At 46.0% G+C, this 27,573-nt stretch overlaps 1 protein-coding gene across 22 annotated transcripts in view; it reads right to left on the reverse strand.

Annotated features, from left to right (window-relative positions):
• The window catches only part of DOCK9 (dedicator of cytokinesis 9), a 324,937-nt gene that overhangs the window by 194,234 nt on the left and 103,130 nt on the right, over positions 1-27,573 (reverse strand). For 2 of the 22 annotated variants that reach the window (XM_061435271.1, XM_061435267.1), the window contains exon 1: positions 19,232-19,812. The exons of 13 other annotated variants lie outside the window; for them this stretch is intronic. In XM_061435271.1, coding sequence (XP_061291255.1) covers positions 19,232-19,357 — 126 coding nt within the window. In that variant the 5' untranslated portion in view covers positions 19,358-19,812. Of the gene's footprint in view, positions 1-19,231; positions 19,816-27,573 lie in introns of those variants that run through there. 7 more of the 22 variants (XM_061435275.1, XM_061435273.1, XM_061435272.1 and 4 more) reach the window with 5 other exon arrangements.

The following is a 27,573-nucleotide window of genomic DNA, read 5'->3' on the forward strand; positions in this document are numbered from 1 at the left end:
GACAGCCTGGTGGGCTGCCGTCTATGGGGTCGCACAGAGTCGGACACGACTGAAGCAACTTAGCAGCAGCAGCAGGGAAGAATAACATGTCTTCTGTGGTCTCCAGGACTGGGAAGAGTTGACATGTGTACACACCCTTAAGTTGCTCAATGAAACGACTCCTGGAGACCTGACCGGGGGGAGGTTTTCAGCAACTGCACAGGGCACTGTCCCTGACAGAGCCACTGACTCCAGGGGAAAGGGGCCAGAGGAGAGCCACCCACCCACCTGCTGCCTAAGAGCAAGGCATAAAGCTCCTGCTTCAAACACGGATAGCTGGCCCAGTGCCTGCCTTCCACACGTGGCTTTTAGGAGGAGGGAAGAAAGAAACCATCAGAGGATAAAGGCTGAGAGTGGAGACTGGTGAAGAAGGACAGGAAAAGGGCCAAGATGGAGATGGGGGAGAAGAAGAGTCACAGGTGACAGCCACCTTGGGGTGGCAGAAGTAGAAGATACAGAGATGGAGGAAACATAAGGGCAAGATAAAGACAGCAACAGGAGACACACAGAAATGACAGAGAGGGGGGCTTGGGAGACGTGAGGGGGCCGGTATCTACCAAGCTGTGGGTTAAGACGTGAGGGGGCCAGTATCTACCAAGCTGTGGGTTAAGACGTGAGGGGGCCAGTATCTACCAAGCTGTGGGTTAAGACGTGAGGGGGCCAGTATCTACCAAGCTGTGGGTTAAGACGTGAGGGGGCCAGTATCTACCAAGCTGTGGGTTAAGACGTGAGGGGGCCAGTATCTACCAAGCTGTGGGTTAAGACGTGAGGGGGCCAGTATCTACCAAGCTGTGGGTTAAGATGTGAGGGGGCCAGTATCTACCAAGCTGTGGGTTAAGAGCACAATTGCCTATTTTCCACTCCTCTTTAAACTGATGATTCACTGGTTACAGCTGTTCGCTGTTCTTCAGCTCCACTAAGCTTTTCCAGCTGGTCACATGTGTTTTCTTTTTTTTTGGTGGGGGGGCTGGTGTCGGGGGGAAACCTCAGCCTACCAGTGTAGGAAGCTGGCCTGCAGCATCACTGGTGACAGAAATGACACACAAATAGCACAACGACTCGATGGACATGAGTTTGAGCAAGCTCCGGGAGTTGTTGATGGACAGGGAGCCCTGGTGTGTTGCAGTCCATGGGGTCGCAAAGAGTCGGACATGACTGAGCAACTGAACTGAAGAGCAAAACGAGATTAAGTTAATTATCAGACAGCCGGACTCCTGGTTCAGAAGTAAGAGGCTTAGCACAGAGCTGGCTCATGACCTTGGCTTTAAAGCCATCTCGACAAACCTAAGCTCAATGTTTCTCCTGGTGACATGACTCAAGAGTGTTAGACGGCACCCCACAATCCTGCAATCCTTGCAATTGCCCGGCCATGAGGCCAAAGAAAGAACCTGGAGTCAGTGATAGAGAAAATCAACGATGTACTGGACGGGGACTCTTACAAGTCAGAGGCCATGTACAGCTGACGGGAGGCAGGACACGACAGCAATCTTCACTGCAAGAGGGAGGGCTGGCCATCAGTGACAGGGGGCCTGACGTCAGAAGGGCCCCTCAGGTGCCAGGGAGCAGCTGGAACGCATGCCCTGCAGCTCTCTGGGCTGGAAGTCGCAGTGAGGATCGCTGTTTTCTGCTGATGACTTCGCACACTGGAGCCCGTCTAGACTCAGGGCTAGGACAGCCACTAGCTGAGGGGTGCAGGGAATCGGGCCAATCACACAGGGGGTTACTGATTAAACTTCCAGCTTAAGCTGGGGAGGCAACCATGCACATAAAGTAAGGCTGAGGCAGCGCCGGGCCAAGCTGGGATGTACAGAGAGCAGGAGTTCAGGCATCTTATGAAGCCTGATTATAGGAAGGGCTACTTTATTTTTTTCAATTGAGGTATAATTGACATACCAGTTCTTGATTTATGTGGGTCCAGAATTACCTAAATTGATGAATGGCCAATGCTCTTACAAAGCTCCTAGGCCATTAGAACTACCAGGTTTTGGAACTCTGCACGTTTACCTGCTTGAATTTTCAATATTCCAGGACACTTGTGTCTCCCTAGGCAGGATGGGGCTCAGCCAGCTCCCGGGTAGGATGTTTGGAACATGTCCAGTGCGTGACTGTGCTTCATAGTGTGTAAAAAGTGCAGCTCAATCTATAGTCAAGTCCTTCAGCTTCCTCCCTCATTGGGAGCTTAAAAGTTCTTATCTATCAGACGAGCCTAGAGCCTGTTATACAGTGTGAAGTAAGTCAGAAAAAGAAAAACAAATGTCGTTTACTAATGCAAGTATGTGGAATCTAGAAAAATGGAATCCCCATATGGAATGTACCAATGAACCTATTTGCAAGGCAGGAATAGAGACTCATACATAATGTACAGACTTATGGTTATAGTCGGGCAAGAGGAGAGTGGGACAAGTTGAGAGAGCAGCACTGAAATACACACATTACCATGTGTAAAATAGCTAGCTAGTGGGAAGCTGCTGTCTGACACAGGGAGCTCAGCCTGGCGCTCTGTGATGACCTGGAGGGGTGGGACGAGGTGGGAGGGAGCTTCAGGAAGGTAGGGGCTGTGCATACCTATGGCTGATTCATGCTAATGTGTGGCAGGAACCGATACAACATTGCAAAGCAATTATCCTCCAACTAAAAATAAATACTTTTTTTAAAAAAAGTCCTTATGTATGAACATTCATTACTCGGTTGCTGTGAAATCAGGTAGGGAGAGGACTGTGGTGCTACGAGGCCGCAACAGTCTACAGCAGTGTTTCTCAAAGCAGGGTCCGGGGAACAGCACCGTCAGCATCACCTGGGAAGCTGATACAGATGTCAATTCTGAGGCCTCCTCCCAAGCCTGAATCAGAAGCTCCAGGGAGGGACCAACCATCCTACAAGAAGCTCTCCCAGGGATTCTGAAGAACACCTGGACTACCATGATGGCCCAGGAACTGCGCTGGAATTTGTGAGTTCCGGGATGAACACGGAACAAGACCATGCTGAGAGTCTTAATCTCCCTGAGGTTATGGACCCCCTGAGACCGAGGGCCCATCCCCTCAGAAATGTATATGCATAGTACTTGCCAAAGTTTTTACCTAGTTTGGGGCGGAGGGAGGGCTGCCCTTCCCTGGAGACTAGCTATGGAACTGAGTCAAAGAAACCCTGGAAGGTGGGAGAGGCAGGCTCGTAAACACCTGATTTAGTTTAGTGGCAGGTGCCGGCAGACGCTGATGCAGAGCTGAAAGCAGAGATGAGATGGCACCAGCTGCCGTCCATGGGCTGTGAGATCTCCTCACGTCACCAAGGAAGTGCTGCCTCACCAGGGCTGAGGGAAGAATGAGAATTCTTCAGGAGGCAAGGGTTTGAATTCCTTGACCCAACAGCTCAGCCCTCCTTGGGCACGTGGATACGTGGGTTCCGGTGGCGTCTCTAACCCGGGGGGCCCGGGACACAGGCAGTGCGCTTGTCACTCCCCACACAGACCCACCTGTCACAATCCTACAGCCCTTTGCAGCGGTCCACAGAGGCTTTATTTTAGCAGCAGAATCGTTGCTCTAAAAAAACAAATCTGACACAGGCAGAGCTGCCAAGAAAGTGAAAGCAGGGTTGCTCTAGCCCCGGGACAGGCAGTGCACGGCCACATAACTGGGGCACCACCTCAGCCCATCAGAAGGCAGCCTATTCCTTCTCTGACCACTGTGGCCTCGTTAGGAGCAGTCCTAGGGTGCAGTTCCTTCGGCCGTGCGTTGAAATGACCCATGAACAGCTCATCTCCCCCATTTTAGCGCCCTGGGACAGGGCCGGTTCTCCTTGTCTCTATGCCCCCTCAGCACGGAGCCCAGGACCCAGAGACGCTGTGACAGCTTAATGCCCTTCCCTTGCACAGCCCCTCTCCAGGCTCCATACATCCCTGTTGAGGTTGACTGTTGCTTGGCATCTTGGTTTAGGAAGATTTACAGGAACGTGGCTCATTAAGTCGGTCCTCCCAACGTCATGTAGGCAATACGACAAGGAGGTGCACAGAAGCGGTACCACAACACAGGTACATCCCAAGATTTTGGACCAGAACTGCTTGGAGGTATCGCAGATCAGTTGTCACACAAACTCAGAATGCCCCCAAGGCACACAGCTCCTGTATGATGACCCTAACAGAGATTTATTCAATCCTAAAAGTTCATGTGATGTCACCAAACATTGCAAAGCTAAACGCTTCTAAACTATGATTAATCAAATACAAATTTCAACTAATCTTGCTACAGGAAAGACGAAATGATCTAATTCTTGTGACACTGACTGATAACACAAAGTCATGATCGTATGAAGAGGTGATATGAGTATGAAGCCAAAAAATGTCTCAAAGAAAGTATTACTCAGGTGTGTCAAGAGGTTCACTGATTAAAATGTATTGTTTTCCTGTATTTTCGATGTCGATAATTTGGCTTTTTAAACATTGTAATTGGTTGTGATTTCTTTTCAAATTCTAAATAAATATTCACTTCTGTGCCTTATTTTGTATTTGTAACTTAAGTTATTTTTCTTAAAGCCCCCAAAGTCTAAGCTTCACTGCTCGGAAAATCTGGATCTGCTCTGATAGGGCCATATATATATCACACAGATACTGATCAAGTTGAAGGCCATCTTTAGCACAGTGGTTAAAAAAACTGAGCCCATGAAGTTACGTGGGGCTGTTATTGGGCCTCGTTGAATTAATGCTCAACACAGCCTGGCAAACAGCAGGCACATAAATGTAATTATTACTATTATGTGTTGCTTTGACCAGTAGATGGGGACTGGGGGCACTTTTAATGCCATTTTAATAATATTATTATTAAAAGTGTTGCTGGCATGACAGCAATCTGAATTTTTTGTTCTTGAGTGAGTACTACACGTACATTCAATGTCACCAACCTGTTTACAAAACCTTTCTTCTATGCTCCAAGAACATATTAAACAGACAACAATGGCTAGGACTTTCATAGAGAAGGAAAAACAAAAGGCCGAGCATGGAGAAAACTATATGATAATAAACAGAGAGGACACTGGAATTCAGGGTCTGAGCCCAAAGAAAACCCAGACAGACGCTTCCATTACAAGTGGTATTGGAAAGGACAGAACAGTCTTGGCGGGGGCGGGGATGGAGCGAGCAAACTCCTCGGGGCCCAGAGATGGTTTTCTCTCAGTGAATCAAAGCCTTGGCTTCTTTGGACAGGACTCGGAACAGCCTGAGGCTGTTCATGTGACCAGATGGTAGGAAGAAGCGGCTCCATCTGAAGGGATACCCTGGGCCCAGGTGAGCCACTGATGCCCAGGGCCCCCGTCCCCATCTACTGGTCAAAGCAGGCGGCAGCAGGCCGGCCTCCAGTGACCACGCAGCTCTCACGGGCGCCAAAGGCCAGGACCCACACGCCCTCCTGTCCATCTCCCTCAGAGCCTCGCTGAACTCAGTCCTTTCGATCGCATGTGCTGCTCTGGGCTTGGCCGCTTGACATCCACGCAAACTGAAGTTCCAGATCCACAGGCAATTGGAAGTCAGGTAATGTTCTCAGCACCAAGAAAACAAGACTCCTCTGGAATCCAGCAGAATGGGAGAGCGTCGGCCCACGAATGAGCTCGACATTGGCCAAGTGTGCACAAAGCCTCGAAAACCAGGGGATGAGCTGAACAAAAAGGCTTTCTGATTCTATTGCTCTCCCCTCTGACATGATGGCTTCCCGTGAACTTTCTAGTCATTTCTTGCCTTTGTGTGTCTGGTGATTAAATGTTAACACAAGCTGAAACCCTGAACGCCACTGCTTGAAATAGCAAACTGAGGAAATGGCAGCTCTTGGAGCACTCTATTTTAAGACATGAGAAATGCGTCGCTCTGCTTATAAAGAATTTAGGACTTCCTTGATTTATCTGTGAGCTACAAAACCTCCTCCATCGGCTGAGATGAAAAGGCTTCATGGAACTGAGTCCATTTTTCAAAATGGTGCACTTCTCCACGTTGCCCCACAGGACCCAGCACTGCTGCTGGGGTGGAGGGCGGGGAGGGGGCGCTTGCAATAAGAAGGAACGGGGCTTCCAAAGGCAGATGTTAATCCTGCAGCCCTGAGCCTTTCTGCACCACCGTCTTGCACACAACTCTCACTCCATACTCCCACCGGGAACTTCTTGGAAGCTGTCAGATTTGAAGGAACAATCCTCACCTTCCTATAATTAGGGTGAGCGCAGGACATGAGCAGCTGTCCCCCTCCCCCAGTGCAAGGGCTGTTAGCAGATAGATATATGTTCGTTTTCTCCATGCGTTTTCATGCAGCCTGTTCACGTGCATGGTGCCAGGTCTTTGGGATCCTGAGATGAAAAGGACACAGCCTACCCCACCGCCCGAGAAAGCTCACGAGCCAGTGGGCAGGTGGACGTGTGAACGAGGCAGAACACGGTGACCGACAGCAGTGGGAACCCAGGAGTGGCACTTGACCCACTAGAGTGAAACTGACTCTCCTCCCCTCCCCACTCCTGTTAGAGTACCAGCTACAGGAGGGGAAAGATCTCTGTTTTATTTACTGGTATTATGTCTAAATGATTTCTGCTTTGTCTAGCCCATGAAACAGAACCTGCATTGCACAGGCACGCGGTGAGTGAAGGGGCCTGACAGTGCGGTGCTTCCTAAAGGAAGTGGTTAGCACTGAGTCCGAGAGGTGAATGAGTCAGTCAGGCTTCAGGGTGGCCTGGAGACCCCTTGCAGAGAAAACGGAGAAGCCAAGGAGCATGCTCACGGGTGGAATCAGATTTTGTGGGGCCTGAAATCTGTATCATGAAAAGGGGAGTGGGGTTTAGGAAGTTGCTGGGGTCTCCTCTGAGGCCTGGTCAATCCCCTCTGAACAAGTGAGTTCAGGAAGTGAAGTGAAGCGAAGTAAAAGTCGCTCAGTCCTGTCCGACTCTTTGCAACCCCATAGACTATACAGTCCATGGAATTCTCCAGGCCAGAATACTGGAGTGGGTAGGCTTTGCCTTCTCCAGGGCATCTTCCCAACCCAAGGATGGAACCCAGGTCTCCTGCATTGCAGGCAGATTCTTTACCAGCTGGGCCACAAGGGAAGCTTAAGAATACTGGAGAGGGTAGCCTATCCCTTCTCCAGCGGATCTTCCCAACCCAGGAATCGAACCAGGATCTCCTGCATTGCAGGCGGATTCTTTAGCAACTGAGCTGTGAGGGAAGCCCTGAGTTCAGGAAGTGGCAGGCAGTTCAGGATAGCCAGGCAGAGCTCACAGCAGGCACGGGCCCCCACAGGCCAAGGGCTCGGAGCACCTCCTGTAGGCTGCGACAGCGTCACTGGAACCCAGTGTGATGCAGAAAACTGTGTTTATGAGAACTCCTTTCTGAGAGTACTGGATGCGGCTGCAAAGCACAAATGAACAAGCCACCTGAAATCAGCAGTGGACTCTTGGATGGATATGCTTAGGAAGCAATGGATAGTTACCCGCAAGGCCTCAGTTTCTCTGAATGGGTAGGAACACTGGAGGCTGAGGCGTAGAGCTCTGCGCAAGGGGTCCCACTCCACCAATGCCTCAGGCAGCCTTTGGTCCCGTCTAACATAAACGACTCTCTGAACAGCATCTGTTTGAGGTCGTCCCAATGATTAGCTCACATGTCTCCAAGCCACCCCTGGACTACAGCCTATGGTGAAGGATGAGGCTACAGTGCAGACAGGCCATGTTGGGAAGGGCCCTGAGGAAGCCAGCAAACCAGTGAAGGAGCAAAGAGACTGAGAGACATAAAACGAGGCGCGTACATCCTCCAGCCGTGGAGAATGGCCTCCGATCTCCTTGTAACACACGCGGTCTTCTTCCCTTAACCCAGGACATTAGGACTCGGAAGACCCTGACAACCAACATCTGATCACCTTCTCCTCCAGCAATACACATTCTTCTGCAGACTGCTAACAATGTGTGCTGGAACAAAGGCCTCAGCAGCTGTTCAGAATTGGGCATGTTTAAAACGAGCAGGAGGTTCAGTAAGAACAGAGCTGCAACTGTGCAAACGTCAGAACCTGAGATTTGTCTGGTCCAACCCTCCCGTCTCACAGACAGGGACACCTGGGAGCATGGATGGGAGCTGTGTGACTGTCCTGAGGTCCCAGGTGGAGCTGCTGGCAAAGCTGGGCTGGTGTCTGGGGTCTCCTGACCCCTGGACTATGCTCTTCCCTGGTCCCTGCTCCTCCTCGCAGCCTCTACATTTTAAATTTTGGCACGCTCGCTGACAGCATGCACAAGCACCTGGTCCAGAAGACTGGAGAAAAGGGGGACCCTATCTTAGCGTGGACTGAGAAGAAAGCTCGAACCTCATCATGAAACCACAACAGCTGGTGAACTGGAGAATGTTTAGAAGGACCTGTAATGAACACCAAACTTGCAGACATCTAAATATATTTCTCATGCTGAAATGTGGTGCTATCCTCAGAAGAGACTAACACCAAGAATGACACACTTGTGAATACCGCTTTTTTATATTACAAACACTGATAAGATGCTGAATTCTTTTACACAGTGCTGAAATGAGCACTCAAATGAGAGAACTTGTCACTGACAGACTGTACTGAATCACCACGGCAGTGTGAGCAATACTTGGACATGCAAAATCAATCAGTCGGATGGAAGGAAAAGAGCCTGCATTTTGTATTTGTCACTTTAAATAAGTGTGGTTTTCCAAAAATTATTATCCTATTACTAAAGTGAACAGAATTAGAGACTATGAAAAACTGTCGAATCAATGGCATCTAGAAAATGGAATGGCAATTGGAGGTAATAATGAAGCTAATAATACTAATTAACAAAAGCCCACATAACTGCTTGCGTGCAGTCAGCTGTGCTCAGTGCGGGGGGCACAGAGATCGAGGGGCTCAGGCGGGCCTCCTCCATGCCCTGTGCTCCTGAGAATCCTGAGCAGAGCTGAGTGCGGCCTGTGCAGACTGCACCTCAAGTGTCTTCTTTCTGCCCTGAGGCAGGGCATGAGCCAGAGAGGCAGGGAAGGGAGGGCGGAGACAGCGAACAGGCGGAGAGCCCGAGGGACGCCTCTGTACGCGTCTCTCACACACACAACATGCCAGCTGCTGATTCTCCTGACATTTTTTCACATGTGAAAAGCAACGATGGAGGCAAAAGAGAAAGACACACACCACGGTAGGTGCCTAAAGAAGTTTAGCTTCAATCTACACCACAGACTCCGTTCCCGTCAATAATTTCCCTCCCACTTTTTTTAGCATTATAGACTGAAATTCTTCACTCTTCCTATGTCAATAAAAGTTATTTTTGAAACCCTGAAATGGTCAAGTAATTAAGCTGAAAGGCTCTAAAAACCAGATTTAGTCAGATTTCAAAACAACTTACTTTAAACTACTTATCTGTGAACACTGGCGGGGAGTGGGGCGGGGAATGGAACATTCAGAACACGGTTCTGGTTCACAGGCGTTTCTGAGCACGTCATCACCAGGAAGGCAGTTCAGACACCAGCAAGGGTAGGAATGGGGTGTCAGGATTAAAGTCTTGATCCCCAAAATAATTGCTATTGTTGCAGGTGGTGATGGGTGGATGGGGGTTCATCATATCAGTCCAGTGTTTCTCAAAGTATGGCCCCAGGCCAGCAGTACCAGAGCTGCCTGGAACTTGCTGGAAATGCACCTTCCCCCCAGAGCCACCAAATCAGAAATTCTGGGGGTGGGGCCAGGCAATCTGGGTGTCTGTGATGCCACCCAAGTCAGAAAACCACTCTCCTAGTCTGTCTACCTTCATGTATGTTCCAGAAATTCATATTACAAAGTGTTTTTTAAAAATCCTGGCTCGACTGCTTGTTGACTATGTGGCCTTGGGACAAATTACTCAATCTCCATATCCACATTTGAAATGGGAAAAGTACCAATTTCTCTTATCTTCATCACAGGGTCACTGAAGGGTTTCAATATTAAGTGCGTGGTACAAAGCACTGAAAAATACCACTTTCTCTTATCTTCATCGCAGGGTCACTGAAAGGTTTCAATATACAGTGCATGGTACAGAGCACTGAAAAATGCCACTTTCTTCTTACCTTTATCACAGGGTCACTGAAGGGTTTCAATATACAGTGCGTGGTTCAGAGCACTGGTCATGGGGATCATACGTAGTTAAGCTCATTCAGATACAGAGAATTTTAGTCCCTAGAGCATAAACAAGCCTTTGCTGGATCACACATAAATTCTCTCTCTAAACCTGCCCCGAAACTCTTAGGGTTGCATCACCATCTTTTCCTAGATGGGGAAACTGAACCTCAGAGGGGTTCCATGAATCAACAAAGGTCTCACAGATGGTGACCTGTGGGTCTCCTGGGGCCAAGCCCACGACCTTTCCCATGTGACACGTGACAGCACTGCAGAGTTCCAGAACAGGAAGCCCTTTCCTAAAGCCCCCACTTCTTGTCCCGGGAACGCACAACCCTGGGCCACGCCACGCTGCCCCAGCCTCCACACCTCCAGGGAGGACCGGAATCCGAGGCCTTCTGCCCACCTCTGAGATCCAGAAACATAAAGCTGCACTGAACTGCCCAGGTACCACAATCTCACATCGGGAGAGAGAAAAAGCAGAGTCCTTCCCTGAAAGATCATTTTCTGTATCAAGTATTGATACATTACAAATCATACTCCAAAATACTAAATCTTCCTGAAGAATCAGATTTGAACATGAGGTTTTAATGCCACTAGATAAAAGCTCATTCACATTATTTCCAAATACTTCAAGGACATGATTGTGGCAAGAACCCAACCTTAAACTTAAATCATGCGTTTCCTCCCCAACCCAGATTCACAAATATGACTCACTCCCACAAAAAAACCTACAACTTTTCTGATTGGAGGTGTTGAAGCTCTGGAGTGCGTATGGTTACAGACCTGCATTGTTTGGTACAGCAGCTTCTAGCTACATGTGACCATGTTGAATTTAGATGTGCTACAGGTGTAAAATAGCCAGTTTCAAAGACTTAGTATGAATAAAAGAATGTATAATGCCTTGATATTTTATAAGGATTAAATGCTGAAAGGATACTACTTTTGGAAATACTGGGTTAAAAAACTGTATTACTAAAATTAATTACACATACTTACTTCACTGTAATTTGGCTACAAGAAAATTTAGAATTACATATGTGCCTCATGCTATAGTTCCACTGAGGCTTCCCTAGTGGCTCAGATGGTTAAACATCTGCCTGCAACGCGGGAGACCTGGGTTCTATCCCTGGGTCGGGAAGATCCCCTGGAGAAGGGCATGGCAACCCGCTCCAGTATTCTTGCCTGGAGAGACTGTATGAAATATACTTTTTGTTTTACAAATAATTTTTAACACTTCAGGGCAGAACAAGGAACAGAAAACTTCCTGAAATTTTCACTTAGGGAGATAAAACTACCCACATTGGAGACAAAATAGTCAGGTTAAGTTGTGACGAAGTTAAAGCAGAGAACTGGATCGTTCAGTGTTGCTAACAGGTCCCACTTAACTGTCTTCTTGGCCCTACATCTTGTGGGTCTCCACTACCCTTTCCACACACAATCAATTTACTGGGATTCTGGTAATAGGGTCACACAATGAGCTTTCCCAAATGTCCTACAAGAATCAGAGATCATGATGTTACAGTTTTGGTGGCTAATGAGCAGCAGTAGAACTGATACAGAAACGATGGGTGCTGGCTGAGAGGAAGAGAGAGACAGGTTTGGACCCTGATCACCTATGTTTGCATTTGTGTCCTTAAGTCACAAAATGTAAGCCAACATTTTACTTTAGATCAAAAATAACAGAAGCATAGGAGAGTTTGAGGGCACAATACCCACATCACATTTAGTCAAGCAGGCTCCTCTAGTGCACCCCTTTTTACTTGTTTTGGCATTTCAGCATGTTTGAATATTGGTGGCAAAACAGATGAAGGTGAAAGAGGGAAGAAAGAAGAGGGAGAAAGAACCTCAAGTCCAGTCTCTCCTAAAAGCCCTTTTGGCAACCCATGCCTTACATCCTGCAAAGGTAACAAGGGCCATGCCAGAAGGAAAGAAAATGGCGGGGGTGGGGGGGGGGTGGGGGCGGGAGCTTTGACATTACGTCAGAGATGGAATATAAAAACAAAACACAGGGTTCCTATGGGGTATATACCCCCGCCCCCCACTAGAAAGGAAGACTGTACAAAGCTCAGCACAACACAGCAGAGAAGCATGATAACCTAACACACTAGAATAATGATTCATGGTGAGCCATGGAGCACAGTCTTCAGGAAGATGTGGGGAGAGAGTACAGGCTTTTTTGAGGAGCTGGTATGTGACCAGGACTTGAAAGATGAAAGAAAGTGGTCAGGCAGTGAAGCCTTGCCAGGCAAAAAGCAGCGCTGTGCCCATGTGTGAAAGCACCTTGAGCAAGGAATTGAAGGCCGGGGTCGGGACGCATTTTGGGAAGTGCAGCAGACAAGAGAGACCTGCAAGCAACTTCAGCCCTGCCTCTGAGGGTCAAGTAGGCGTGCTTTGCCTTTTCTGCAAAGACAAGTTAGCAAAAGGGTTTAAGCAGGAAATGAACGGCCATTATCTGCACTGTGGAGCAACTGGCCTGGTGGCATAAAAGGGCAGGGCTCAAAGTAAGGAGAGACTGAATGTGGTTAAGTTGACCAGGGCAGCCCAGACAGCTTTTCAGAGACACGGGGCTGGAGGACAGCCATCGTGACTATCTCCATCCGGCAGAAACAATCTCGGCTTAGAAAAATCAAGTGTTTAGAAGACATAGGGCCCAGGACTAATGACTGCGAGGGCAGGCCCTTGGCACGACCCACTTCTGCCTTAGTAGTGGTACCAACGCTCCACAGCAAGGAGACCCTGAAACAGAACTCCGGACCAGCTCCTCCCTGAGCCCTGCTGGGAAGTGGCACTTCCGCTTGTCTGGAAGACGAGCACTAAAAACTTCTCAAGCCTCAAACGACACTCGAAGAGAAACTTAGGACAGCCTGTATCACATTACAGGGATATTTCCAACTTCTGGAAAGTTGAGGACAAACTATAATTTCCAAGTCTTCTTGCTTCTAAAATTAGACTCAGTCGTCTCATCTGTAGGCTCAAGCCAGATCTTCTTGCCTTTCCTGTACATTATTCCCTGCTACCACTTCTATTTGCTTCGCTGGTGGCTCAGATGGTAAAGAATCTGCCTGCAATGTGGGACTGGGTTCAATCCCTGGGTCGGGAAGGTCCCCTGGAGGAAGGCATGACAACCCACTCCAGTATTCTTGTCTGTCTAGAATCCCATGCACAGAGGAGCTTGGCGGGCTACAGTCCATGGGTTGCAAAGGGTCAGACACAACTGGGTGACTTACAGACATACCACTTCTATTTATTTCCAGGTTTGCCAACCCACTGCACTTGTCTTATTCATTACATTGGGTTGAAATCCAGTATCTCCTGTTTTATAGCTCCTCCAACTCAAAACCCACACGATTCTGGATAAACTGAGCTCAGAACCTAAAACAAACCCCCAGGTCCTGATGTGACCCCATCACAGCATACTGTGGGCCAAAGTGAATGACCCTGAAACATAGTGCCAGATGGAAACTTTGAGGTTATTTACTACACGCGTCTCATTTTACTTCTTTTTTTTTTTTTTTCATTTTTCTTCTCATTGGGTTTCCCTTGTGGCTCAGCTGGTAAAGAATCCGCCCACAATGCGAGTGACCTGTGTTCGATCCCTGGGTTGGGAAGATCCCCTGGAGAAGGGAAAGGCTACCCACTCCAGTATTCTCGCCTGGAGAATTCCATGGACTATATAGTCCATGGGGTCGCAAAGAGTCAGACACGACTGAGCAGCTTTCACTTTCACTTTCTCATTTTACAGACAAGAAAAGTGCTGAAGCCAGGGTAGGGATGGTATGGGAGGGAGGGAAGGGCGGTCACCTGCAGAGATTAAAAGGCAGATCCCTGACCAGATCTGAAGCTGGTCTCCAAACGGTCTTCTTGGGACCGGCCACATCACTCACGGGCAGTGACATGGTTCTGCTGTCTCGTGTTTGGCCACCACCTGTCAGAGGCTAGGGAACACTGAGCAGATGGCAGCCTCCTATAAACACCATGGGGACCACGGTGCCTCTTTCACTGATTAGGAAATGAACATTTCAGGGTTATCATGGAATCAAAAAAAAAAAAAAAGAAATCTAGGGAGGAAAGTAAGATATCTCCAGATTCTCAGATATTCTACCAATCTATCTATGCTGCTGTATAATTTTCTGGGAGGATGATAAAACGGGACCCAAAGGAAGAGTGACGTGACCCCCAACTCCATCCTGTTCACGTTTCCAACTCCTTTAGCCATGACCATCCTCCTCTTCGTCTGTCTGTGCTGTTCAACTGCTGTCGTTTTGCCACTTAGAAATTGGCCTTTCTCTAACCAGCTTTAAATTTCTTAAGGGTAGGGAGTTTGGAACTTCTCTTTTTTCTTTATAATCCCAACTTCAAGCATAAGGAATACATTGGTTTTTGGTAATGAATCGTACATATGTGTTCAGGTATGGGTTCTGGAAAACCTGACTGGCACCTTAAAGCTGGCTCTGTCACTTCCTAAAAGTACAATTTTTTGTAGGTTACCTCTCTGGGCTCAGCCTCCTCATCTGTAAAAAAGACTAATAATCTTGGAGGATGAATTGACATAACATATTTAATAGGTTTAAAACAGTTTCTGGCACAAAGCAAGACACTATATAAATATTTTCTATTTTTGTTTTTACATTGGAAAAAAAAAAAACAGTGCAACTGCCAGTACCTTGTTATAAACAACAGTGCCTAGCCACTGCCTCCACGTCACTGACACACATGAGAAAAGAAACGAGCAAGCCTCCTGGAAGGTGGGAGAGGCCCAGAGCTCCAAGGACACAGTGACAGGAGCTGTGGAAGCCACTTCTCTAGGGCAAGAGAAGCATCCACTTGCCGAAGATTCCTCCCAGCAACTGCCCCCCAAAGTACAGGTGCCACAGCGGGGCCTCATTCACACAGACTGCACACACAAACGATAGGGTCCCCATGCCTTCAGTAAAGCAGGGCTACGCCTGCTTTAGGTGCTAAAAGCACAGAACGCGTCCTTGCTGGAGCCCATGACCAAGATGACTTAAGCGTTGTCTGCCTGAGTGGAAAAGGATGGGTGAGACTGACACTTGCTGGGCCTAAAAAAATACCAGGGGAACAGCATTCCTGAGGAAAGAAGCCCCTCATTGCCCACGCCGCACTGCCTGGGGAGAAGAAGGGGGTCTCGCTCGCCTCTGTATCCCTGCACTACCCAGTACGATTGCAAATCTCGGTTCTTAAAAAGGTGGCTGAATGAACAAAGACAAGTGAAGGGGAAACAGAGGAGCACAGTGAAGGCTGGTGGCTCTGAATAAGGAAAACGTCCTGGTTTTTTTTTTTTTTTTGGTCACCTGGGAATATGTCATTACACAGAGCTTGCAGGAATTTCCTTCCTTCACCACTCAGTATATTAAAAAAAAAAAAAACAAAAAACAACTACCTACTGAATAATATCAATGTTATATAATTAATTATTTCTAAAGATGTCTATAAGGATGCAAAAAAACATGGAGGGCAGAGGGCTTTACAAATATAAATTAATTAACTCAATCATAATATGCTAAAGTCTTACAGGATACTGACAACAACATGAACATTACCCATAAGCTTATCCTTCAGGGTTTGTATCTTAATTCGCTTCTGCTAGTTCTAGAGTAAATAGAACTTATGGAAGAAAAGGCTTCCCCAGGTAATACACTGACTTAATAAGAAGCCCAGTCTCCTATTTCTTTCTACATGGGTACATGTGCTGCCTTCTCATATGGTCATTTACTAACCACTTGTTCTTTAAAATAGTAAAATAAGAACTCAGATTCAGTGTTGAACACTTGAAGATCCCAGAAAAATATCAAAAACTGGGGATTCCCTGGCCCTCCAGCGGTTAGGACTCTGCACTTCCACTGCAGAGGGCACAGGTCCAACCCCTGGTCTGGGAACTAAGATTCAGCATGCCGCACAGCCAATAAACAAATGCACAAATAAATTATAAGTATTTCTTTAAAAAGAAAAATATCAAAAATTAAACAGATGTTTCTAAAAAGATACTGCTTTAAAAATACCTAACAAGTTTACCTAACATGTGAAAATGCAGCTCTCTCCATCTTCACATCTTTCAACCTTCAGAATTCCCCAAGACTTGATCTGCGGTCCTTACCTGCCTCTTGAAAGTGAGCAATGCAAGGGCAACACCAGGACGTAGGCCCCAGCCAGTCCCGAGTCTCTGAAGCCACACCCTTTTCCTCTAAATTGTTGAGCCGTAACAATTAGAATAAATTATTTCCAGGAATTGCATTAGAGTTTGGGGAGCAAAAATAGGTATTCAAATGTCAGCGGGGTAACTAACTTGTAGACATCAAGAGTATCCTGATTGTTCCCCTCTTAGTCACTCAAAGCCCACAGAGTCATTTTTCCATGGGGTTGGCAGTAAGCCTGGAGAGGAATGGGGAAACTTCACCATGCACTTCCTCCCCAGCTACGGTCACAATGAAGGGACAAGACCCACCTGCGTAGATGCCTGTTCGTTGAACCTTACAGCCTCTGAACACGTACTTCTTTTAGAATAGAAACACTGACTCTACCCAGCACGGAACAAGTAGCCATGGCTAAGGGAGACTTAACTGTTGCCCTGGCAGAGGCGAAAGAGGCATTAACTTCTGATAGAAGTTTTACAGGAAAAGGGCTTCTTCTCACTGGCATAAGTGCTTTCAGAAACATTTACCAGTACATTCACTGCTAGTCACTCACAGGCCACAGGGGCATTTCTCAAAGATCACACACTGTACTAGTGGCCAAAACCGGAAACAAACAATCAAATTATGGTACAGCCATTAAAAATAATGGCATATATCTATACATGGTGACAAAGAAAGATGTTCTTGATATGTTCTGGGAGAAAATTAATGCAGAAGTTTACAGTAGCATACATTTTCCAAAGACATACAATAAGTTATATTTTCACATGCATGGGAGAAAGTTATTTACCAAGTAATTAACTGTGGGCACTTCTGGAAATCAAAGGTAAGGACACTTCACATTTCCCTATTTTATACTATCCCTATTTCTAATTATATGCATTAATTATTTTTTGGCTTTCTAAACTATGTCATATTTTCCCCGAGCACTGATTGTGTACATAACAAAAACTGGTGAAACTTGATTTCAAGATTCTACCTCTTGAATAAAATAAGTTACTTACATTTAAACATTACAGACTTGGGGATTCTCAACAAGCAAGCGAGCTACTGACATAATAATAATGAGTGGTGCCAAAGCACACAGATCTCGAGGTTGTGCTGTGTAACTCTTAAAAACTCGTCTTGGAGAAAAGCTGCACTCCTAGCAGTGTGTTGAATGCTCATTTGTCGAGGGCCGCGAGAATCACAGGTAAGGAGATCTGCCTAGGGCAGAAGCTCTGCGTAAGTATCCTTGCTTCTCTTATCTGTGGTAGCTCTTTCTATCTTGTTCACCACAATGCGAGAGAGAAACACTATCAGACAAGAACTGCTTCCTTCTCTGCCTTCTCGTCCCCCTCACACCTCTCCGCAGGTGTACAGCCAGAGCTCCCCACGCTCCCAGGAGCTTCTGGGTCCCCCACGAGCACCCCTACCAGGTGCAGCCGCAGCCGGCCCAGCCTTATCCATTACAGCGGAGAACAAACTCCCCCTGGAACTGCCTGGGGTGAGATTCGACCTAGACAAATAACTGGGATGTGAGTGGCTGAATTTCTTTTTTTTTTGAGCACAAGAAAGAGAAACAAATTTTTTAAAAGTCACTAGGGTGATTCAAAAAAAAAAATCACAGAGCATCTTTCTACAGTGTATTTAATCTTCTGGACAAATATTTCTACACATCTGGAGAATCACTGACAAAAGATTTTTAAGAATATTCACAAGGGAACCCAAACCACACAACTTCCTCCAAGAAATCACAAGCGACATCAGCTGGGAGCTTTAACCGGTTTAATCTATTACCGCATGTAAGCAGCTCATGCTTCTCAATGGATAAATGAACTATTGTGCTAGCAGAAAGGAATCCAAGATAACGAAAAACATCTTTAAACAATGTTGGGGTTAGGGGGGCCCAAATCTCTCAGATGAAAACCTACATCCAGAAAGCCCCTTACCCTCTACTCTCTCAGTTCCGGATTAGCAACATAATTTTGAAGGCAGTACAATATATGGCTGTCTCACAGATCAAAGGCGATTTAATTCAAGTCAAATCCATTACAGAGAAGTTTAGGTTTAGATTCTTAAAAACATTAACTGAAAAATAAGTTAATTAACCCAACACTTTATAACAGCAAATGAACCTTGATGTTTAAAAAAAAATCACTATGTAAAATTGCTACATATGAGTGTAACAATCCCTTTAACAGATCATTTGAAAGGCTTAATTGTCCCCTCCCATGTGCATGTTGATGGCTTTCTGCAGTTTGCTTTAAAAGTTATGTGCCTTTATTGTACTGAAGAAATTCCGAGAGAGAAGCACAACCTACTCATTGATGCTAACAACAAAACCATTTTTCACATTCTGCCCTTACAAAGTCTACCGAGGCACTTGAATTTATCCAGACTGCTCTGAGTTTAGCTAATGTTAAGAATAGAAACTTTTCTAGCAACTGGTTTCTAAGCACAGGCTATTTCTTACTTTGTTCAATTCAAGGCAAACTTCCTAAAAGGGGTGAGGACACATTTAAGTTCAGCAGCTAGGTTCCTTAAACCACACCCCCACGTTACCATCCTAATTTTCACAAACACATAATGTGAACAAGTTTTAATTCTGCAAAGGGCATCGTTTTCAATCCTATAAAAGGCAATTCCAGTGTGCCTTCCAGGTTTACATATGGCAACAGTGCAGCGAGGTGAGACAATTTTGAACAATATGTAGTTGTTGTATATACAAAGAAGCCTCTTGGAAACCACCTTCACCCACAGGACATCAACCTATCTTTCCTCCCGAAGAAGAATCAAAGTGGAACCCAAGTCAAATCTAAAGGAGGAGACAGAGAAGAGAGCTCGCCGGAGACAGGCAAGTTTAGAATCAAACCGAAGGGCCAGAAGGCACAAAGCGCACACAGGCGATGAAAGCACAGCGTCGGGGAGACAGCAGAAGCCCCGGGGACCGGCCCCTCTTACCAGCACGGGCCCCGGGCTCTCTGCTTCCACCTCGCCCTGGGCTGCATCCCTGCACCGCAGCGGGGACTCGATCACCAGCTCCTTTTTGACACTTCGGCTACTTGTCCTGCATTTATCAGCCTGCATCCTCGGCTGAGAACGCAAGTCACAGAGTCTGCAACTGAGACAGCTGCGAGTCCTTGGCCGGGCGAGGCACACGCATGCCAGGGGCCGGAGGACGGAAAGGAAGCTGCCTTCCCAGGCACAAGTGGTCAGCCCCGCCGGCTGGGTCTGCGGATCCCGCCAGGGTGGGAGGGCCAGCCTCCAGGGGTGTTACTACTGCTCGGAAAATGGGAGGTTCCCACTCGCCCAGCCAGAGGAAAACAAACCCCGAACTGTACAATGCACAGTGCACTGCCTCTCCCGTGAAGACCAGCCTCATTGTGTCTGCTCCACGCAGCGTGGGCCACATGGACCCCAATCAAAACAGTGCAGTGTGGAAAAGCAAACCAGTCACCGTGAGACTCCTTCGTAATCACTCCATGTCGGGAGCTGAAGAGAAGCCAGGTCATCTGGCTGTTCTCAGATTCTTACAGTTTCAGGAGGCTCTCCTTCATGTTATAGCTAAACACCAAATGCTTGGCTGATGATCAAAGCAGGGAGGGGCAACCAGGAGGGATTCCTGTAGCCAGCACCCCACACAGGCAGGCAGAAGGGGAGACTCTCTCGCTGCATGACAGCCCCTGGCAGGGCAAACTTAATTTATCTACTATTTTATACTAGACAAAGGCGAGGTCATTACATATTTTCATGAGATTCCACATATCACAGTAAATGCTTTTATTAAACAGAATATCACCTTAGATCCATCAACGGTTATGTGGGTACCACCTGGTAATGCATCTGGTACTAGGTACCGAGAGGATCGCGGTGAAAAGGTAAGGCAGAGGAGAGGGAATTCACCTTCCAGGAGTGTCAGAACAAGCTGAGAAGCCAAGATGAATAGACATCGTGAAGGACAGACTCATACAGTTAACAGGGATTTACACAGAAGCACAGGAAAGTAGCTAGGTCACCATCCACGGTTCAGCGGTGACAGCACTTAACGTGTTTCCCCAAAAGCCTCCTATTTTCATCATTTCCTCGCATTAATAGTGGAGTAATTTTTAGATCGTTTTAAAATCATCTCAGGAAAAACCAAAAGTGTTAACAGATTTATTAATAAACTACATGCGAAAATGAGCATAAGATGGGATTAAGTATTTACCTGTACTTCCTGGAATGCTGTAGAGCTTCTCCCAATTAGTTATTCTGCTTATTTCATTGAGACTGGGGAGAATTTAGTAACAGTAAATGATAGCAGCGGTAGTAGTAACATGTAAACAATGGAACAAGGTATCACTAACAACAGTAGGTGCCACGAGGTATACAGGTACCTATACCCAGGAAAACACAGAAGCTGCTGTTTAAGATACAGGCACAAGTCTCCTCGTCCCCAGCCAAGTGACTGAGGCCGGCAGGGTCCCCCGGGGGCAGCAGGGGAGCCCAGATGGCACCCTATGTCCGCACGTTCATCCTCTCACCAGGGCCTGAGGAGGTTGCCCCAGTCTCTGCCACCCAAATTTCAGGAATCTTTCTCAGTGTGGATAGCACTGAGTAATGAGTCACAAAGGTTCTATGAATCCATTAAAAAAAAAAAAAAGTAGTCTCTATAATAATTTTTTTTAAACTACTCAATTTCTCAATCTTGGGTAATCTTTCAGGGTAATAGAAACTCACCATATCTGTGCTCCAAAATAAATACAATCTGTGAATTTTTAAAATCTCTCTTTGTAAGGTTACAAGAGGATAGAAAAAAAAAAAACAAAGAACCTCAGTTACATAAATATAGATTTGGAATAATGGTTAAATCAAAACTTACAGACGTTCTCTAAACTAGAGGAGGCAAGCCATAAGCACTAAACAGACAAGCCGAACCGCAGTAAAGCACATGGGTAAGTGTGACGTGCAAGTCGCTCGGTTGTGTCGGACTCTTTCCGACCCCAGGGACTGTAGCCCACCATGCTTCTCTGTCCATGGAATTTTCCAGGCAAGAATACTGGCAGTGGGTTGCCATTCCCTTCTCCAGGGGATCTTCCCCACCCAGAGATCGAACCTGGGTCTCCTGCATTACAGGCAGATTCATTACCATCTGAGCCACCAGGGAAGCTCAAAGCACATCATAACCAACAATTGAAAACCTTTTTGAAATGTCTCAAAGAGTTCAAAAAAGCCCAATTCTTCCTCAAATTCCCATCATCATTAGGCCACCAGAAAGTGAAGTTGCTCAGTCGTGTCTGACTCTTTGCGACCCCATGGACTGTAGCCTACCAGGCTCCTCCCTCCATGGGATTCTCCAGGCACGAGTACTGGAGTGCGTTGCCATTTCCTTCTCCAGGGGATCTTCCTGACCCAGGGGTTGAACCCGGGTCTCCCTCATTCCAGGCAGACGCTTTAACCTCTGAGCCACCAGGGAAGGAGAGTAGGCCACCAGAAGTTCTAGACTTTAAGGAGAGAAATGCTATCCTATTTAACGGGTCAAAATACCCTGACATTCTGTAAGCAATGAAAAGGAACTTACAAGGTTATTTATTTTATGAACACTGTTAAGTGCTGTGTCCCCAGACCTGCAGAGGTGATTTATTTAATCATTATAACAACCCTTGTTGTTGCTCTTGTTCTTTAGTCGCTAAGTTGTGTCAAACTCTTTGTGACCCCATGGACTACAGCCCACCAGGCTCCTCTCTCCATGGAATTCTCCAGGCAAGAATACTGGAGTGGGTTGCCATTTCCCTCTCCAGGGAATCTTCCAGACCCCAGAGATTGAACCAGAATCTCCTGCTTAGCAGGCAGATTCTTTATCACTGAGCCAACTGGAAAGTCCTTTAACAACCTTGTGAAACAGGAAACATGATTATTCCCATTTTACAGATGAGGAAACTGATGGCCAGAAAGGTTGCTTTATGTGCAGAAGGTCACATAGTGCATTATAGATGCAACGGACACACTCGTCAGCATGATGCTATGTAGAATCAGTTGTCTATTGCAACTATGCCAACTGCTAGAGAGCACAAATAGGTAAAAGCTACTGACCAGCAATTAAAGATAAAGGCAACATCTGGGTTTAATCCAATTGAGATCATTTCAGTGAAGAGGCAAAAGTGTAAAAACAGCACAGCACAGTGCCTGTTACATAGCAGGTGCTCATGTAATGGTAACTATTATTGTTGCTGTTGCTGTTCCAATCTGAAGAAATTAACCTTAGTCTTAAATTCAGGACTTCAGCAGCGTAATCAAAAATGACAATTTTGCCAGCAGCATTGCTACAGCACATAACAAAGTGCTTCAGCAATTTAAAACCCACTGCCCTTCCCTCTTTGCTGTTTGGTTATGACAACTGTCTTCCAATAGCTGTCTTGATCCCCTTGTGTTCTGCGTTGATCCAGGCATCTTCTTGAAATCTTTCTACTTTTCACAACTTTAGCTGTGAATTTTATATTTCTTTTGTAATCAAGGAAAAAACTATGAATTGGTTCTAAGCTTCTAGGTAGTCAAGATACAAAGGCAAACATAATCGGTTCCATAATTCACATCCTCAAAAGGAAAAACATACCAAGCTATAAGGCAAGTACATTTTTTCTAGTTTCTCACAGAGAAATTTACATAGAAGAGAACTGATCAGTGTCTAGATAAGGTGCCCAGCATGTTCACAGGAAATGCAGCAGCGAAATTCACACAGCTTTCTCACCACCAACTCAGAGCATTATACCTAAATCCAGATAAAGGAAAGCAATTCTGAGAGCAAGACACTGGTCTGGTCTGTCACTTTCGAGGGGGTCTAATTTATGAAGGAAGGAAATTCTCAGGACTTAGAGGAGTGGAGATACTACTGTCGCCCTTCCTACTACCTAACTTCCCAGGCAACGTAAGAGGCCCTTGTTTGATTCTGCTCGTTTAACACACACTAGTATCAGTATGTCTGCCTGTCAAGGGGTCACACGGTACAGCACTGAGGTCTAAACCTAAACCAACAAGTAGGATGTGGTTTCTCTAAGCGCTTCATGAAATCGGTGTCTGAGGACAAGAGAACGACATCTGGTCAGAGCAGCCACAAGAGGAAATGCCATCATAGAAGGACAGGAAGTATGTGGTCAAGTTTTCCTTTACAATATTTCAAAGGGAAGGTATATGCTGGACCTCTGGATTCAAATCCACAAATATTTACCAACCTTCAGACACTAGCAGTCTCAAGTTCTTTCACACATTAACCAGTTTAACTCTTATAATAACACATACATCTATTAACATGCAATAAAGGAGGAGGTGATATATGTATAATTACGGCTGATTTGTGTTGCTGTACAGCAGAAGCCAACACATTACAAAGTAATTTTCCTCCAATTAAAAAATAAATTTAAAAAATGGAAATAGGTAAATATCATCTATATACTGACAATTCCTCCTCCCCGCCAAAAAAGCGTGCATTAAGGGTATAGAGTTTTATTATTAAAACAGAATGGGAATGGAGGAAAACCCATGGCAAAATAGGAACATTCCAGAGATAAGATGAAATAGATGCTTCCATATATGGATTTCAGCTCTCAGATTTTAATACACACACACATTATTATATAGGTTGGGTACAAAACAAAAAAAACCCATGAAAACTGTATAGGAAATTTAAGGAATTTTCCAAGGGTAATTATTTACTATAAGGAAGTCTAACTTTAGTCTCCAAAGACCCTGTCATCCCCCACCCACCGTACAATGAAGTTCCATCAAATTCTGAAAAGCAGCAAATTGAATAAAGGACCCTCTCACCCACAGGACACCTACGCGACCTTCAAGACCCAGTTTAAATGCCACCTTCCTAGGAAAACCCCTGGCTCCTCCTGCCCAGGATGCATTAGCTCCTCTTCTGGCACCTTCTGGGCATCTCTTTCATTTACTGCCATCTCGGAGCTTGTCACAGTCTACCTTTTACCAAGGGTGTATGTGCCGCACTCTCCAGTGAGCCTGTAAATTCATGAGGACAGGAGCTGAGTCCCCAGGGTCTGAGGTTCTGCAAGCATTCAAAACGTATTGGTTGAACTGAATGCTTTTGTCAGTTTTATGTCACTGATTATCTTTAGCCCTGAAGCACAAATTTGGTGGATGTAAAAATATGCAAATATTTTCATGTGGCCCAAATTAAGGCAGGAGCATTCAACTGCTTATATGCTAAACCCCAATGGGTCATTTACTAATAATTAAAGTGTTCCTTTCTCCCAGCTAAGAAAATGTTATTCTGCAAAACTTGCCAGACATTTTTTTAAGACCAAGGTATCCTTGGAAACAGTATAACTGAATCTTTAAGAAGTGTAAATAAACTTGTTTCTAGCAATGAATTATATAAAATTTGAGACTGCATTTTGCTATAGCTAGCTTGCCTGGAAGGTCCCATGGATGCAGGAGCCTGGTGGGCTGTAGTCCATGGGGTTGCCAAGAGTCGGACACGACTGAGCGACTTCCCTTTCACTTTTCACTTTCATGCATTGGAGAAGGAAATGGCAACCCACTCCAGTGTTCTTGCCTGGAGAATCCCAGGGATGGGGGAGCCTGGTGGGCTTCTGTCTATGGGGTCGCACAGAGTCAGACACAACTGAAGCGACTTAGCAGCAGCAGCAGCTATATAAAGAATGACTGTACAAGGAATAAATATCAATTATCTCAACAGAATTGTTTTTACTCTCCTATTAGAGGCTCTTGGCCAATCAGGAAAATATTTACAAAATAACAATTAACTGTAAAGGCAACATATATATATACACATGTGTGTGTGCATATATATGTGTGTATGTGTGTATCTCTGTGTGTGTGTATATCTGTGTACGTGTATATATCTCTGTGTGTATATATATATATATTGTGTGTATATGTGTGTGTGTATGGTTATATATATATGTTTGTATATGTATTGTGTGTATACGTGTGTATATACATTTATGTGTATGTGTGTATGTGTATATAGGTGTGTATATGTGTGTGTTGTGTGTATACATGTGTGTATATGTATGTTGTGTGTATATGTGTGTGCACGTGTGTGTGTATATTTGTAAAGTATATTTAAATATATAAAACGTGTTTATACCAGTCAATCCTAAAGGAAATGAATCCTTCATATTCACTGGAAGGACTGATGCTGAAGCTAAAGCTCCAATACTTTGGCCACTTGATGCGAAGAGCTGACTCATTGGAAAAGACCCTGAAGCTGGGAAAGATTGAAGGCAGGAGGAGAGGGTGACAGAGGATGAGATGGTTGGCAGAAGGAGAAGTGGGCGACAGAGGATGCAATGGTTGGATGGCATCACCAACATGTTCATGTTCGTGGACATGAACTTGGGCAAACTCTGGGAGATGGTGGGGGACAGGAAACGCCTGGAGTGCTGCCGTGCATGGGGTTGCAAAGAAGTCAGACATGACTTGGCGACTGAACAACAATAATAAAAAATATACATATACACATACTTTGAAGTGGAGACTTAAATACATATTAAATATGTACTCCGAAGTAATCACTCCATTTCTCCTTTATGGGAAAAAGTGAAGCAAAAGAAAAAATTATTAAGAAAACTTACAAAAAGAAACAAATGACTAAAGATTTCCATAGTGTATTGTTACCGGTCAGCTTGCTGGCCAAAGAAAAGAAACAGTGTTGGGAATACGATCTGCCCCTGAGGAAACAAAAATACAGTGCATAGAAGCGAGAGAACAGAGGTCAGGACAAGACCAGAGACGACGGGTGTGGGAACAGGCTGCTGAACAGCCAGCTACAACAGAGGAGGGGCATGGCGACAACAGGCAGGTGGAAGTGGGAGCGGAAAGGAGGGAGGGCTGCTAAATCACACCCTCGGGGCCTCTTAGAAGAGTTAATATCAAAGAAATACATTCTGATATGAAATCTGATAGGGCTTCCCTGTTAGCTTAGATGGTAAAGAACCTGCCTGCAATGCAGAAGACCTGGGTTTGATCCCTGGAGAAGGGAACAGCAACCCACTCCAGTATTATTGCCTGAGAATTCCATGGACAGACCATGGAGTCGCAAAGAGTCGGACACGACGGAGAGACTAACACTTTCACTTCACTTTTCACGAAGTTAGATGCTCACCTCAACGATGATTTTTGTCATTAGAGATTTAATCAGATAATCACAAAAAATGAGATGCACGTTATCATCTAGCCTAGTGTTTCTTATTAGCCTGGAATCCATCCAAGCCTGGATATGGAGGAAAATGGTCCATGAACCCTTCTAAACCTACATTCAAAACTGTGTGTTCCTGTAATTTCTACCGAGAAGCCCCTAGAGTTTATCTAGTTCTTAGACAAGGGACCAGGGGAAGATCCTCCACTCACAGAATAAGGAAACTGAGGTCCAGAGAGATGAGCCAGATAGTCAACCAAAGTTTTAAGACACAAAGCTCTTGAGCAGGTTTAAATTTGACCGAAGGAGACAGTAAAGCAATCTAAATGGTTAAATCAGCAGACACTAGACGGCAATCAGCGGGGTCAACACCTGCAATCTTACTCATTTGCTGATTGATGTCCTGTGCGTGCTTAGTTGCTTGGTCGTGTCCAACTCTTTGTGAGCCCATGGACTGTGGCCCTCCAGGCTCCTTTCTTCACGGGGATTATCCAGGCAAGAATATTGAAGTGGGTTGCCATTCCCTTCTCCAGAACATTGAGGGAGACCTGGGTTCGATCCCTGGGTTGAGAAGATCCCCTGGATCTGGCTGAATGATCAAGATCAAGCCACCAAGGAAGCCCCAACTGACACCCAAGTAAGGCAACAGGTCATCAGATGAAGCCTTCACTGAGCAGCTTCTAGCGAAGGCAGGAGGAGATGGGGGCAACAGAGGAGGAGATGGTTGAATGGCATCACCAACTCAATGGACATGAGTTTGAGCAAGCCCCAGGAGACAGTGAAGGACAGGGAAGCCTGGCGTGCCGCAGTCTGTGGGGTTGTGAAGAGTCAGACACGACTTAGTGACTGAACAACAACAAACCACTCCAATACGATGTTACATACACATTTCAGAATCATATTTCCCTAGAGCACATGGAAGAGAAATACACAGATCAAAAGGTGGATCTATGTCTAAATGTGTCAGAGCCTCATTTCCAACAGAGGCAGAGCTGAGAGTCTGGCAGAAGACAAGGACGTCCTACGGTGAAGAAGCGGGGGAGGAGGCCTACTGCCCTCTCTCCACGTCTGGGGTAAGCCCACGGTGCTGGGGCAGCGGAAGGGGCCCTAGAGAAGGCTCCGTTTTCAGATGAAGAAAAAAAGA

Source organism: Bos javanicus, chromosome 12, assembly GCF_032452875.1.
Source record: "Bos javanicus breed banteng chromosome 12, ARS-OSU_banteng_1.0, whole genome shotgun sequence".
NCBI lineage: Eukaryota > Metazoa > Chordata > Mammalia > Artiodactyla > Bovidae > Bos > Bos javanicus.